The 16,585-nt window shown below is 40.5% G+C and overlaps 1 protein-coding gene across 16 annotated transcripts in view; it reads right to left on the reverse strand.

The window, feature by feature from the left end:
- ROBO2 (roundabout guidance receptor 2) overlaps window positions 1–16,585 on the reverse strand; it is a 608,856-nt gene that overhangs the window by 82,993 nt on the left and 509,278 nt on the right. For 11 of the 16 annotated variants that reach the window (XM_056807276.1, XM_056807277.1, XM_056807269.1 and 8 more), the window contains exons 16-17: window positions 16,408–16,579; window positions 6,264–6,446 (exon numbers count right to left, since the gene is read on the reverse strand). In XM_056807276.1, the coding sequence (XP_056663254.1) occupies window positions 6,264–6,446; window positions 16,408–16,579 (355 nt within the window). Of the gene's footprint in view, window positions 1–4,913; window positions 4,941–6,263; window positions 6,447–16,407; window positions 16,580–16,585 lie in introns of all 16 variants that reach the window. The other 5 variants (XM_056807275.1, XM_056807264.1, XM_056807263.1 and 2 more) reach the window with 1 other exon arrangement.

Here is a 16,585-nt window from a genome sequence, read left to right on the forward strand (position 1 = left end):
ATTCATATTTTGCCATTTCTTTAATCATTCATTCCTGGCACATAGTAGGCACGTAATAAACTCTTGCTGATTATTTGGCACATCTTCAAAAATAGTTCTCATTTCTTTTGATACAATACAAGAAAAGAAAAAGACCCAATAAGACCATAGGAAACAATGGTATTAATAGATCATTGAGCAGGTCTATCAAAAACACATTATTAATACATCGTCATACTTCCGTATCATTTTTTCAGGCTTCAAGAACTCCCGGTAAAGCAATTAAAATCAGTTCTAAGAGGACGGCTGGCGACCTGCTCCCTGAAGGATACGACCCTTCATTTCCTATTTTACTTCTAACTGAATTTGCTTCAGAGTAAGAAATCATTTTATTGTGTCCTAATAAAAGTGTCTTTAAAAAAGACTTCATTTGGGAAGAATTTAAAAAGACAAAATTGAGCAGTGAAGACTTAATTAAATAACCCTCAACTAGAAAAAATAGCAAAATATGACTACTCTATAATGAATTAGTTTTCTATCTGATACTCGAGTGCTTTGGAGTTCTGTTGATTGTTAATGGAGCACCAAATAATTGCTTCACTCTTTGCTAAAAGTGAATCAGTTCATGCTTGGACTTCATTATTGTGAATATGTAGAATGACCAAAGTGGACTGCTCAGTGTCTAAAAACCTGGTGTCAGGAAACGTGTGAGTAGAAGCTGCTAGCAAACATTCTATCACTGTCAAAGCAATAAACAGTCCAAGCCATGCTGCGGTAAAGAAGCAAATGTGCCCTTCAAGCACAAAGGGCTGTTTTATTTCTATTTACATTTTAGAGACCGTCCAACAGGAAGTTGACCAAAACTCCTCTTCTCTATCTGTGGTGGCTGATAATTAAAATCTAAACAAAATGAAACTCTTATGCATTAAACCTTTAGCTCAACTGGTTCTTAGATAATAGGGAGACAATTCACTGCCGTGCCTTCCTTCACATCCTTTCCAGCCGCCAAGCGCTGGCTAAAGCATGTGTATTTCAGAAAGCCCTCCAGGCGATTAGTTCCGTTGGCTTTCGGGTGGGTCACTTTGGCCATCAGACCGTGCCCAAATGGCGAGGTTTATCATCTTGGGTGGGTGTGTTTACTATAGGAGTTCCCGAAGATAAAGGAGAGGGATCTGTCTGGGCTGAAGGAGTGCACGAACTGATGAAATCACGGACCTTCCAGTGGAGTTGGTAAGGGGTGCGCACATCTACTGCACATCTCCATTCACATGCCCAAACCGTTGGTGCATGACATCGACCAGGTAGTTTCTTCGGAGCACAGAGTTCTGCATTCAGCTTGTGGGAGAAACAGATTTCAATCCACTTCTTTCTCCCTGTCCTCTGCTTTGACTAATAGCTGAACACATTGTAGATTAAAGCATGCTGCTAGACTAAGAACCCCCTATCAATTGCTTTCATTCTCTGCACAACCATATGAAGAAAACGACACAGTACTTCAGTCTGGCCCCAAACAAACTGCGTCACACTTACATGCATTTGCATCCGAGAACCGTCCTCCTTGCGCACGTCTGATTTCAATCAGGTGCTTGAGAGTTACGTTTTTCGGAGGTACAAGAAGGTGGAGGGCACCCATCCTGCCCAGCTTGTAACGAATGCGGATTTGATGCAGGAAAACTTGGACTGGGTCAGCCTTGTTTGGAGGAATTCTGAAATGTTTTTGTCTCCGAATGGCGTTGTCCTTCGTGGAGCATTTCTAAAAGTGTTTGTGGTTTGTCTCTCCTAAGACGCGTGTGTATTCTTTGGTGTTTTCCTTGTATTTCTGAACTGTACACAGTTTTCTACGTGCTCAATGGAATTCACGTGCGCTGAGGGCAGGATTGTTTCATTTTCTGTGTCTCTGATACTGAACCCCTTAAATAAGTGAGGCGAAGAGGGCTGGATTTTCCAGGCGAACGTTTCAAGAATGCAGAGGAAGCTTACCAGGTACCAAATGATGAGGACTGCAGCGAGCCCTCAACCGTCACCACACAGATGATTTCAATGCAGTAATTAGGATGAAGAAATTGCTAGGCTTTTCTGGGGCATTTGGCCAAAGTCTGTAGCAGACATGGAGTACCTGTACTACCGTCTGACAGTGCTCGCCCTAATCACACCCTGCCAGAACTGGGAAAAGCACCCGAGTATAATAAACTGGCACTCTGGGTCCCTATCTCCAGGAAAGCACATTTTCTCCCCACAAATGAAAACTTCCATGTTGCCAGCCAGTCCTCATTCCTTTTGCCGATAAGCTCTTTCTCAAATCGGGATGTAGATTAATCCTCTTTTAATAAGCATTAACTCAGACTCGATATCCAGTGTTTAAAAATTCCGTGAAATCTTTTGGCTGCCCGATAATGCCAACTTCAGCAGTTTTAAGATCTGTGTGGGAAATGGTTGAGGATTTGACAGTTTCCTCTCTGATTTTAATTGGTTTCCATGGACTCCGTTTCACAAAATCTGTAGCCGTAAGCAAGAGGGTTTTCACCTGCTCGCAGGTAGACATCGGGTTACTCTCCACACTCGCTTGATGGCCTCTTTTCATGGCATGATGACAATTGAGCAAATAGCCAAATCTTCATGGAAGATAGATGGGTCCAAACAGTTCCTCCCTTTGCACATTCATGCTATATTTCTCTACTGAGCGGTTTCTTAATTTACTGTGTGAAAGGAAATGCTATCCTTCTTCAAAGGCACCTCATTATTTTTCCAGTCTCTTCTCACGTTTCCACGTCTCTAATAGCTACTGAGGTTGTTGACTTCTGGACCAAGCAGGGACCTGATTGGAAGTCCCTGAATTTTCAATAAAAGAGCAAAAGCAAAACCCCTTCCCCCCGAGGTGCAGAGAAAGTGGAACGAGCCCCCATGTTCTGTGGGAAGGAGGCGGTACCTGTTTTGGCTGAGCTTCCCTCCTCTGGGCCAGGAGCAAACCTGGCATGCATATTTGTATGTGGGGCATTGGAGCAGAGGGTGAACATGAAAAGACAGGACCTTAGTATAGCTTATCATGGAATGGCTAAAAGGTAGAGTGTCTGCGGGCCAAATTCTCCTCTCGGGTCATGAAAACGCATAACCGTGCAGAGGAAGCTGGATCATTGTCTTTGTGCCAACGCTCGTTCTGCCGCGTGTGGTGGATGTCTCTTTAAATTCTCTCATACACAAAATGGGAAAATCTCCAAATCTCATAACAGGTGTTTAGTTTTCATTCAAGGACGATCCAACACAATTTAAGTGTTGTTAACCAGAGCGCAGGCTGGGAAGTCAGGTAACAAGCGTCTGAGGAGAGGAATTGGACATATCTGTCGGGGAGGTACTAGGACCCTGACCTCTTTCCTTCTTGTTTGGCTCCAGTCATGACTGCTTGAGGCAGAAATGGACAAACCCGTCTGGGTGTCTGAAAGCCAAGAAGAAGCTCCATATATGTCCACACCTAAAACACTGCTCAGCATCATTCACCACAGAAGAGACAAAAGGGCAATTCTTCAGGGAAGCGGAAAATGTGGGACAATTTAGCCGAATGCCAACAGACTACTCTACCAAACACAGCTGTGGAATATTTTATTTCAGAAATTGGGTACTTTGGAGAAGTTGTTCGGGGGCCCATATCTCCATTCATATGGACCCACCCCACACGTGTTTATATTTCATTATTTCTATGGACACACACATAGATCCAGTAGTGTGGGGAGACGATAAGAAATCTGCACACGCTTACTGACAATCAGAGCTTCCCGTCTTTATCTGAAAGGAGGAGCATCAAATTCTCTTCCCTGTACAGACTAGGGAGACTGTGGAAAAGCACACCAAGTTCTCATGTCTCACACTGGGAAAGGGCGTGTAGACAGACATAACTTCCAAGGCACTGTTCTCCTTCAGAAATATTTGAAATAGGCCACCACTAAGTAGGTCTGCTTTTCCATGTGTATTCGTCGCACATCACAGAAGATCAATCTTTCAATGCCTCCATTGTGCATCAGTTGGTCAAAGGGACGGGAACTGACCGAAAGAGTAACTGTATTTTGGACATCACAAAAACGACGTGCTCCTCTTTTAGAAATTCTATGATCTACTTTGAAGAAATATGGAAAGACGTTCCAAGAGACGCTGAATCTTTATGGAAGCCATTCGGCACGTAGTTTAAGAATAGAAAGAGTTTTGAAACAGAACACAGAAATCAGTTAAGACAACAAATGCATAGACACGCCCATTTTCAAAATATTTGAGGACTTGAGGAAAGAAACATGTCCTCAGAGTGAAACTCTGAAATCTTCTTAGCAATACGTGAAACACTTTGGAGAAGCAGAAGCGTAGAGGGAATAAACCATCAATGATGCCCACTTTTTCATTCTGAGGACTTCTAGGGTCCTGACTATGAGACACGGGAAGAAGCATCTGAAAAGGACTGATTAAGGAAATTCCTCCGATCTGAAATTTCCTAGAGTATTCAGGCCTCCTATTTTATGACACAAAATGACTTACAAATGTATCCAAGTTAACTCTCCAGATCATCAGAGGAGAGGAATTTGACCCTTTGTAAAACAAAACAAAACCCCCAACGAAGTCAAAATAAAATGTAAAAGTTGCCACTCTGGCTTTTGTAGTAATTAACTCATTGAAAACACTGGCCTGGTGACTGCTAAACTCTTCTGACTAAAAGGACTAGAGTGAATGAATGAGCCGCTAGAGGGATAATATGCCACAGAAAAATGATACGTCTAAGAATTGGCACATTTCAACTTTCTCTTGAGTAACTGCTATGTTTCATTGTTATCAATGAAGATAAAAACTAAGTCTTCCTTGATTGGGTATCTCTAATTGCTGAGATGTTTATGGAAATACATATTCAACTGGACGAAATGGAAGATGACTGAAGAAACACACGGACTGATGGACAGTACCTGCAGGGGTGAAGGTGAAGGACTGGACTGCAAAACAAGAAGGTAAACATCATGAGTTCAGATTCTGCCAGGCTCTTCTTTCCTTTAAGAGTCCCCCACTGATGATTTGGTGTTAGAAGCAATGTTTAGAAATGAGCTTTGTGAACTAGCCAGTCAGCAGTCAGTGGGGAACAAAAATGGTAGACGGCTGATTAGTTACCATTTAGGGTGTTTGGCTTGAAATTTAAATGAATTTGCTTTGATGATTATTTTAAATCTTAGAGCAAACTAAACAAAAGACTCATCTTTCTTTCGTTAAATATGTGCTCTTTGTAAATCTCAAATGTGTAGTGATATTATCTAACTGTTTTATTGTGAAAATGTCAGTGTTGTCAACTGTGTAATAAATAACGAATTCAGTAACGGTCTTATTCCTTGACTTGTAATGCCCGTTAGGTCCCACTCACAGACCCCGGCTGTGCTAGTTTACTCAGAGATGATAAAATGCCTTAGTAACACCGTCAAGCATTTAGCGTATGTCACCAGCTGTTACAATTCCTAGTGAGGCGTGCAGGAAAGTTAGTGGTTGTGAGTTCTAGTATTCTAGCTCTAGGACTTTCTCCCTACCCAGCTTTAGGAACATTTCGTGGCCAACGTGCTGCTCACTTTTAAGGTTCTATGACTTCTCATGTGAATTCCTAAAAAGGAAATTCTGGCAGCTAATCAGAACTTCACAGGTCCTGTCTACACACGCACCCATTGAATTCAACATTTTCTTGGCTGTTTTTAAGGACTATACTGGTCTGAGGGTTCTACGGAACGGAAAGCAGTGAGCATTTCGGTGCAATTCGGAGCAACCACAATTACCTGATGACGGCCCATTACCGGGAATCTGCTGGGCTTCCTTTAGAGGGGAAAGTCTTTTTGTGACTAGACACTTGCGAGGCAATTTGGATTTGAGTTCTGATTCTCGAACAGAAAGGATTTGAGCTATTGTTTGAAATGTTAACTTGTTTTAGGGAGAAAACAGATGGGTTTCAGAAACGCTCTTGCAAATGAGAAAGGATTCAGAAACATCCAAGAGGCTCTTGTTATCCTTGATGTGGTTGTTGCCTTTAACCTGAATTCAGCAAGAGCTACGCGATCTGTGCTTTACAGCATCTGAGCTATCCCTCGTACGAACAAAGACGGGATCTCGTAACGATGATCTGATGTGTGCTGAGCAGTGCAGCAGAGCACTACTAAGGGTCCAGTTCCAAAAGGAAACTTTCAGAACAGATAAATCAAGTCATGGGATTCCTAAATAATTCCCTTTCTCACACCTTTGTGTCTGGGAATACCATCAATTTTTAGTGAGGAAGAGCTCCTTACCAGCATAATTGCTGAGTCCCTTTCTCTTCTTTCTGCGCCAATACAACCAGATGCTGAAACCCATCAGAATTACCCAGCATGCACCTCCAATACCGGCTATAAAGGCTGGCTGCTTCACAACATCTGTTATTTGTTCAGTGATGCTGTTGTTATTTTCAGTGATGATCACTTCATTACGTCCCCCTTGATGGGAAAAAGAAGAAGTAAAGGCAAACCATCAAGACACTACATAGGGGTAGCCATACACAAATACACCCAAGAAGACACAACTGCAGGACAATCGTTCTAGTTTCTCATTGTGTGTTCCTTAAGGCCATGCGAATGTGAAGATTAGTGTATTTTGCATAGTTGACAGCAACATGTAATTACAGTCATATATCAGAGTCTAAAAATACCATGTATTAGAGCACACAAACACAACTTCTTTTAGTCATGGAACATTATATCTAAAACTCATGAAAGTGCACGGAGATCCTGAAGAATACAGCTTATCACAGAGTGATGTTTCCTCTGCTTGTTTGGTCTGATACTTTGTCCACATTCATATAGGTAAAGTTCATGGTTATACTTGATATGTATGTTGCTTCCTTGAATTGGACATATTTTGCTGGAAAACAGCCAAAGGACAGCCAATGAAAAGGCAAGGAGTCAGTGACGGATGCCCTGTGAAAGGTAGAGGAAGAAGGCTGATGTCACTGGACTGTAAAGTTGAGGGGGAATCAAGTGTAAAAAGATTGGAAAGGTAAGAAATGTTAGGCTGTGAAAGGTCCTAAATTCCAAAGAAATTTATAATTGATCCTGGAGGCAATAACAGCCACTAGAGTCTGAGGAGGAGAGTGTGAGACAGGGTGAGCCCAATACTTCTTTAAGAAAATTCATTTGACATCTGAGTGGAATCAGGCTTGGAGGGGGAAGAGAATGGAGGCAAGACAGTAAACTATAGGCCCAGTCTATATTTCAAATATAGAAAGAGAGTCCACTCCTCATAGTACATTTTAAAAAAGAAGAGCTAAATATTCTATCATGAGAGCCTTCGTTTCTCACTAGGGTTTACTCTATCCTCCTCTTCCATGGCCCACGGTGGGTACCTTCATCCTGCACTCTCCCTTCCACTTTGTAGTTCATGTGGTAAAGTTAGCTTGCAACCTTGCTTTTGCTTTGCATTTTTGTCCCCAGTGCTGAACAAAGTTCCTGGCACAGAGTATTTTAATAAGCGTTTGCTAATGTATGACCAGCAAAGATCTGGAGTCAAAAACATAACTGCTGAATCACGCAGAGAGCTTCAAGAGTTTGAACTATTTCATGTCCAAAGTTATTGACAGTAACTAGCAGTATATAATGCTTTAAGGGTTCCAAATGCTTTACAAACATCTCAACTTTCCTCACTACAACCCTAAGAGGTCGGCTCACAAGCTTCTCTGAAATAAGTATATCCTTTCCCAAGAAATCCTTCCTTTATAAACTGGGAAAAACAAAATGCAGGCTCCTTTAGACTATATGTCAGCCCCTTCCTATCTGAAATGATCAAATATATGTGTATCATTAAGCATTCGTGTGCTGTGAAAATCGTACATGGCGAATGTTGTATTAGCTAAATATTGTCCCAGTGAGGGCAGGACAATTACCACCAACAGAAACAAAATAGAGTGTGAGAAATCAGACGCGAGAGCACATGTTCTACGTATGTAATCTGAGGTAATATAGATCTACATATGCAGAAACCAAAATGCATTTGTGTTTCAGTAACAGTGATGTCAGTTCTGCTCATTAAAGCATAGACAAGGGATGTGGTGACCTGTAACGCTCCATTGTTCTGGCAGACAAAAAAAGTAATGAAATAGATTGTCTTCCTCCCACTGGAGCCTAATGAAGAACAAAACTAATTTGTTAGAGCCCCAAATTAATTAGGCACATCAGATTTGATTTTAACTATTACTGGGAAATTTTAGAGCTGTTTTATATATTATACCAACCATATAATATGAGCATGAAAGGACCAGATGACTTAAGAAAAATAGCTATATTTTTAACCAATATATTGTAAATCTACTTTTTAATATTCCACATGAATTCTGTCATCTGGCATTGCTTTATCTTTATTGTATGTATGTATACAAACAAATATGACCATATTTTTGTAACTGAAATGAAGAACAATTAATTAGAATCTTATTTTCTTATGTAAAAATCACCATAAGAAAGGATGACTGAGACCTAGAAGAGTTGAATTGCTTTTAATAATAGTAAATTGGTCATATATTGAAGTATATAATATTTATATCAAGGGATTCATTAATAGCAATGATCCATAAGGAATCTAAAAGAAAAGGAAACATGATATGTGAAATGAAAATTCTAAAGGAAATGGGGATTAGAACTTACTAAGGTACCATTCAAAGAAAGTATGTTCATGTATGACTGCCAAACAAGTTCATTATAATAGAATTTGGGGGATCATTAAGGGAAAAAATGAGTTTCTTCTGCAGTAAAACAATGAATTTAAAAATAAAAATAAAGAAAATTCTAAGGAACAAGTTTTCATAATAAAAATGTGATTTTTCTTCTTTATTTCAAATATTCCAATACTATTTTCAGCACAAAATTATTTTTTAAGACATAATAAGAATAAAATTTACAAAACATTTCAAATTTCTCAGGGAAAAAAACTTTTAATAAATTCAAAGCCACATCTCCCAAAAAAATACCTTTCTTTAATAGAAAAACTCATTTAAATGAATTTTAGTACTCATAAGAATGATTAGAAATATAGATAAATAAGTATAAATAAGAGGAAAAATTTTAAAAATGAAAACAAGGGTAAGCTACACATCATATCCTAAGAATAACACATGATCTTAAATATACTCCTTAAGAATAAATTAACTGTATGATACAATTCTGCTGGAATTCACTGGAAACAGATATAATCTAATGTTTAATACTCTGAATAGTTCAAAGAAATGTCTCTCTGAATTGCTTTGTTGTGAAAATTGAAAGAAGCCATTTCCTTATGTGAGAGGAGCCAAGAAGTGAAACTGATATAGTATAATTTGGGACAATTTGCCTTAAAAAACTGAAGAGTGTTATGACACAAATATGGTACTGATTCCAAAGCCAGGCAGACCAAAAACAGAGAAAGAAAATTACAGACTAATCTCCTTAATGAACATAGATGCAAACATCTTAAATAGGATACTAGCAAAAAGACTCCAGCAAGTGATCAGGAGGGTTATTCACTATGATCAGGTGGGATTTATACCAGGAATGCAAGGATGGTTTTTCAATTCAATTCAATATCAGGAAAACCATCCACATAATTGACCACATCAACAAGCAAACTAACAAAAATCACATGATTATCTCAATAGATGCAGAAAAAGCCTTTGACAAAATACAACATCTATTCCTATTAAAAACACTAGAAAGTATAGGAGTAGAAGGGTCTTTCCTAAAAATAATAAACAGTGTCTATCTAAAACTATCAGCAAACATCATCTGCAATGGGGGTAAACTAGAAGCCTTCCCAATAAGATCAGGAGTGAAACAAGGATGCCCATTATCACCTCTATTATTTAACATTGTACTAGAAACAGCAGTAATTAGAGAAGAAAGAGAAATTAAATGTATTAAAATAGGCAATGAGGAGACTGAACTATTACTCTTTGTGGATGATATGATGGTTTACTTAAAGAATCCTAGAAAATCAACTAAAAATCTAGTGGAAATAATCAACAACTTTAGCAAAGTTGTAGGATACAAAAGAAACCCATAAAAATCATCAGTATTTCTAGATATTTCCAACACATCTCAGCAGCAGAAGTTAGAAAGAGAAATTTTGGTTAAAATCACCCTGGAAAATATAAAATATTTAGGAATCTGTTTGTCAAGACAAACACAGGAATTATATCAATACAACAACAAAACACTTTTCACACAATTAAAACTAGATCTAAATAACTGTAAAACTATTAATTGCTCCTGGGTAAGCAATAAAAATGATAATTCTACCCAATTTAATTTAGTTATTCAGTGCCATACCTGTCAAACTGCCAATAAACTTTTTAATTGAAATTTATTTAATTAGAAAAAAGTTATAACAAAGTTCATCTGGAAGAACAAAGATCAAGAATATCAAATTATGAACATGATGAACTAATGAAAATGAACTAATGAAATTTTGTTACCAATAAAGAAACCATGAAAATGAAATGTGAACTAATTAATGAAAATTTAAATGAAAAACTATACAACTAATAAAAACACTAATGAAAAAATATGAAAGATGGAGGGCCTAGGAGTATCAGATTTTAAACTGTACTATAAAGCATTATTCATCAAAACAATCTGGTATTGGCTAAGAGACAGAAAGGAGGATCAATGGAATAGACTTGGGGTAAGTGACCTCAGCAAGACAGTTTATGACAAGCCTAAAGATCCCAGCTTTTGGGACAAGAACCCACTATATGACAAAAACTGATGGGGAAATTGGAAAGCAGTATTGATGAGATTAGGTTTAGATCAGCATCTCACATGCTTTACCAGGATAAATTCAAAATGTGTAAAAGACTTCAATATAAAGAAGGAAACAAGTTATTTAGGTGAACATGGAATAGTATACCTGTCAGATCTATGGTAAATGTAAGAATTCAAGACAAAGCAAGAAATAAGGAATATTACAAAATGTGAAATGGATAATTTTGATTACATTAAATTAAAAAGGTTTTGTACAAAAAAACCCCAATGCAATCAGAATTAGAAGGGAAGCAACAAATTTGGGGTAAAATCTTTATAACAAAAGATCTTCTGACAAAGGTCTGATTTTTCAAATTCATAATTAACTTAGTCAATTGTACAAAAAATCAAGTCATTCCCCAATTGATAAATGGGCAAGGGACATGAATAGGCAGTTTTCAGATAAAAAGATCAAAACTATCAATAAGCACATGAAAAAGTGTTCTAAATCTCTCATAATTAGAGAAATGCAAATCAAAACAACACTGAGATAACACCTCACACCTAGGAATTGGCCAATATGACAGTAAAGGAAAATAATAAATGCTGTAGGGGATGTGGCAAAATTGGGACACTAATACATAGCTGGTGGAGTTGTGAATTGGTCCAACCATTCTTTAGGGCAATTTGGAACTATGCCCAAGGGGTGCTAAAAGACTGTCTGCCCTTTGATTCAGTCATAGCGCTGCTGGGTTTATATCCCAAAGAGATAATAGGGAAAAATATATGTACAAAAATATTCATAGCTGCGCTCTTTGTGGTGCAAAAAATTGGAAAATGAGGGGATGCCCTTCCATTGGGGAATGGCTGAACAAATTGTGGTATATGTTGGTGATGGAATACTATTGTGCTGAAAGAAATAATGAACTGGAGGAATTCCATGGAGACTGGAACAACCTCCAGGAAGTGATGCAGAGTGAGAGGAGCAGAACCAGGAGAATGTTGTGTACATTGTATCTCAATTGAATGTAATGGACTTCTCTACTAGCAGCAATGCAATTATCTAAGGCAATTCTGAGGGACTTATGAGGGACTATCCACATCCAGAGGAAGAACTGTGGGAGTAGAAACACAGAAGAAAAACATTTCCTTGATCACATGGGTTGGTGGGGATATGATTGGGATTATAGATTCTAAATGATCAACTCCATTGCAAATATTAATTATATGAAAATAGGTCTTGATCAATGACATTTGTAAAACCCAGTGGAATTACTCATTGGCCCTTGGAGGGTGGAGGGAAAGAACACGAATCATGCATCCACAGAAAAATATTCTAAATTAATTAAGTAAATAAATCAGTCAAAAAATAGATATTCAATCCTGTAAAATATGTAAGAAACTGTAGGGGGAAAATGACCAGATAACTATATATGAGGCTAAACTAAATCCAAGGGGAAATTATCAGCTTCACAGTTCACATTTTATTTTTATTTAACATGTTTGGAATTCATTATTTTAAATTCTTTTTTTTTAATCTATGAAAAGGGCTTAAAATATGGGGAGAAAGTACATATCTATCTAATCTAAAGCCAAAATTCAACATTACTAACAAAGACTTTTTATTCATTTAATTGGCTGCCATCTTTTCCCAAATTCCTGACATAATTGCTTTTTTTCTGGCTGCTATGATCTGAATTTAATATTTTGTTAAATATAACATTAAATATAAATTTCTATTTACTCACAGGCCTTAAATGCCCAGAAATACTTTAACCTCAAAAAGAGATGGAAATTACTGAAAGGCCCTCATATGCTTGCCAAGTTCACCTAACATTAGGTGAAATGAGAAAGAACTTAAATTAGCTCTAATGTATTAGACAATCACTTTACAGTCAAATGTTTTCTGTGTGAAAGGATCAAATTTGTTAGTATCAATGATGTATTTATTTAAAAGGCATCCATCTCATGTAAATATATTTAACGTATCAATATTTGAGATATTCCAGTATTTATTTTCTCCATCAAATGTATGTTTTAGAAAAATTTCAAAACAGTAAAATCCTAGCAATTGCTCTTGGATCGATAAGTGGATTTCATCTGGGAATAATGGATAATGAATAAGCAGGTATTTCCAAGACAAGTTTGATCGCTGAATTCTCTCTTGTTCACACTTAGGAATTCATAAAGGACCCGTTTCCTAGAACACATGAGAAACAGTTTCCTATTTCAACAAATGTTAGGATTGTGAACTTCCTGCAGCAGCAGAGTAATGGAGTAATATTATAATCACGTGAGGGAGGGGACATTTGATTGGTAATTCCAGAAATCTGTCCATGATCATATAGCAAGAGAAAGCTGCCGAAGACATATTTTTAGATTAAACATATATTCTATATTTTTATATAATTATGTTAGACCACAGTCTGGACAGTTGGGTGGTAAAGTGGAGAGGATGCTGAAGCAGCAGTCATAAGATCTGAGTTCAAATGGGACCTCAGGAACTTAGTAGCTGTTCAAGCTTGGACAAGTCCCTTAACTTCTTTTGGCTTTCTGTCTTCATCTGCAAAATGCGGATAATGAGAACATCTGTCTCCCAGGGTCACTGTGAGGACCCTCTTATAGTACAGTACGGCACAGCAGAGTCCAGCTTTACCATTTTTCAATAAAATGTTATCAAAAATACAATTACAAAATTAAAATGACAGAATTACAATTTCATTACACAAATTAGAGCTTTACACACTTGAAAGCACTACGATATCATTGCTAGTAACAGCAACGCAATTTACAGGTCATTCCCTTGGGGGCGTTACTGCTGCGTTATCATTGTCAGTGTGTGGAGTGAAAGTTTGGGATGCTTGAACCCCCCTCAGAAATCCCTCTAATGAGCAGACAGGAGACTTGAGAAGATGCTGGCAGCAAAAGAGGCAGTTTTATTGGGGAAAACAGCAGAGAGCTAGCAGGGAAGTGGGGGTGTGCAAGGGGAGGGCAAGTGAAGAGCAGGGATTCTCCCCACGCCAGCTGCTTGCTCCGGGCAACACCGTCCCCTCTGCGGGCCTTTTGTAGTATTGACCAAGACTACCCTGCTTCCCTCTGTCCCATCCCATGTGATGGGTGGCCCTGCGGACAGTCTTGACCATCACTGCGTGCCCCTAAAAGCTCTCCTGAGCAGTGGGTCGGTGATCATGATGGAACGTCCAGCCCAGGACAGTACAGGGACTAGCCTTGACTTGGCAGGTTTCCCAGGCTACAGATGGTAAACTCTGCTCAGGGTCTTTGGGAGCAGTCGGGAACAGCAAAGATGGCGGCGGCGGGGGGGGGGGGCAGTTCTGTCTAAGGAACAGTAACACTGAGGGTCCTGGAAAGGGAGCGCTACAAGGCAAATGCTTCTCGGAGAGTTTCCACCGAACCTTCTCCGCACACTGAGGGACAACCCCATCTAGCCTGGTCATGTCACAGTGCTGATTCCTTCATACACACCGAACTCTTCCACCTCATTTCACTTCTGGGCTCCTTGGCCAGTTCCCCGATCTAAGAGGACTGCAAGTGATGGACTCCCAGCCTCGGCTCCTCGCTATTTCTCACCCCCTTCATACTCAAGAGCTTGAAGGCTTATGGCTTTCGCTCTGGCAACATCTCTAACTGTGCCCCCATCCTCCTCCGACGAAGACGGGCACAGAGCCTCGGCATCTCCCGCCTGGATACTGCAATGGCTTGCTCGTGGGTCTGCCTGCCACAAAGCCCAGGTCTCGTCCTACCGTTCCTCCACTCACTACATATCAGTGGCTACTTACGAATTTCCAAATTGTATAAAAATGTCCTGTTTGGGTTTATTTATCTTATTATTTATTTTCTTCATTATTCATATGTTATGTTATTTATTATTTATTTATTTTTCAACCCTCAGTGGTAAGGGCTAGGCAATAGGGGTGAAGGGACTCACCCAGGGTCACCCAGCTGGGAAGTGTCTGAGGCCAGATTTGAACCCAGGACCTCCCATCTCTGGGTCTGGCTCTCCATTCGCTGAGCCACCCAAGATTCCATCTTCTTAAGTAGGGCTCTCCCAATATATCCTAATTATAGTACCTTCCTTTTAAAAATATTTCCTAATTAGCCCGTATATGACTCGTTTGAACATATCTGCTGGCCTACTCCCTCTCCCTCTCCCTCTCCCTCCCTCTCTCTCCCTCTCCCTCTCCCTCTCCCTCTCCCTCTCCCTCTCCCTCTCCCTCTCCCTCTCCCTCTCCCTCTCCCTCTCCCTCTCCCTCCCTCTCTCTCCCTCTCCCTCTCCCTCTCCCTCTCCCTCTCCCTCTCTCCCTCTCTCTCTCTCTCTCTCACTCTCTCTCTCTCTCTCTCTCTCTCTCTCTCTCTCTCTCTCCCTCTCTCTCTCTCTCTCTCTCACTAGATCTTAAGCTTCCTGAGGGCAGAGATTGTCTCTTTCCGCCTTTTGTACTCCCAGAGTTCAGCACAGTTCCTGGAATATAGGAAGTGCTTAAATGTTTGGTGACTGATTGCTGTGTGTGGGCTGAGATTCAGTGTGGAACTCGGGCCAGTGTTTGGCTTATTGTAACCCCAATTTTCGGGATCCCTCAGCATTACTATTCCCGGCAATAAACTGCCCCCCCCCCCAGGGTGTAGCTTTCCTGAGTCATGTTCCAAAGCCTTGAGAAGAGTCTATCTGTAGCCTGGGAAACCTGCCGTGTCCAAGAAGGGGAGGGAGTACCTTTCCTGTCCCAGGCGGAAAGTCCCCTGGTGGACCTGTTGTTCTTATCATGGCGGTCTTTGGGGTACACAATGCTGGAAACCATGAGCTCGAGATCTGAACCATCACAGCCCCCCCCCACCCCATTGGATAGAAGGCCACAGGAGAGTCTTGGGCCAATATTAGGGTGAAAGACTGGCTGTACACAGAAGGAGAGGGGACATTTCTAGCTGAGCAAGCCGGTGGTGTGGGCAGGGTCCCTTTTCCTTCCATTCCTCTCTCCTCCTCCCTTTCCCCCTGTCCACTTTTCTCCCAATAAAGGTGCCTTTTCTGAGCCAGCATCTTATCACATCTCCTGCCTGCTTACTAGAGTGATTTCTGGGGGTTCAAGCACCCCAAATTCCATCGCACACACTATGCAAACTCAATTCGTTTAGCTACAAAACTTTGGGGTGGATGTTTTTTAATCAAGTTATTTGTGAAAGGAAGTTCGCTAGTTTGGACTGTTTGGGGAAGACACCAGTTATAACCCGCAGTTCCCTGAGTGGACTCGGACCGGGAGACGGATGGGTCGCGTTCAGGCTAAGGACGGGCGTTTTCTACGCCACGGCAAAGAGAATCCCTTTGAGCACTGCCGAATGAGTGACTTCAGCTGTCTAAACTCGCAGACAGGCCAGACCGCTGGCTGCTGATTCTGTACTATTTTAATGCAAGCCGGCTGGGATGTGATACGGGCTTCAAGTATCTGAAGGAGCATCACGTGGGGAAAGCATCGTGTACATGCAGAGTTCATAGCACTAAGAGAAGTCGGCGGAGGTGGCGGCTCCCTGTGCTGGGACGGCTGCATAGACCGAAGAGGGGGTTGCTATGCCTTGGCATGGCCTGTCCTTTGAAAGGCTGAACCACTCCGGGGGGATTGACATTGTGGCCTCGGTTAATGAATTAGGGAAACAAAGGCAGCTGGAGGCCAGCTTGGGGACGACTCACCGATGACGATGGGCTGGGGATCGCTTCTCACGCCGGTTCCGGCACTGGTGCTGGCCGCCACTTCTACCTGATACTGAACGCCCGGGAACAAGCCGCCGATCACCACCGACCGCATGGAGGCGTCCACAGTCTTGTTGATATGAAACCGAGTTTCATTTCCCAAACACCAGATCTGGAA

The sequence above is a fragment of the Monodelphis domestica genome, chromosome 8, assembly GCF_027887165.1.
Source record: "Monodelphis domestica isolate mMonDom1 chromosome 8, mMonDom1.pri, whole genome shotgun sequence".
Lineage (NCBI taxonomy): Eukaryota > Metazoa > Chordata > Mammalia > Didelphimorphia > Didelphidae > Monodelphis > Monodelphis domestica.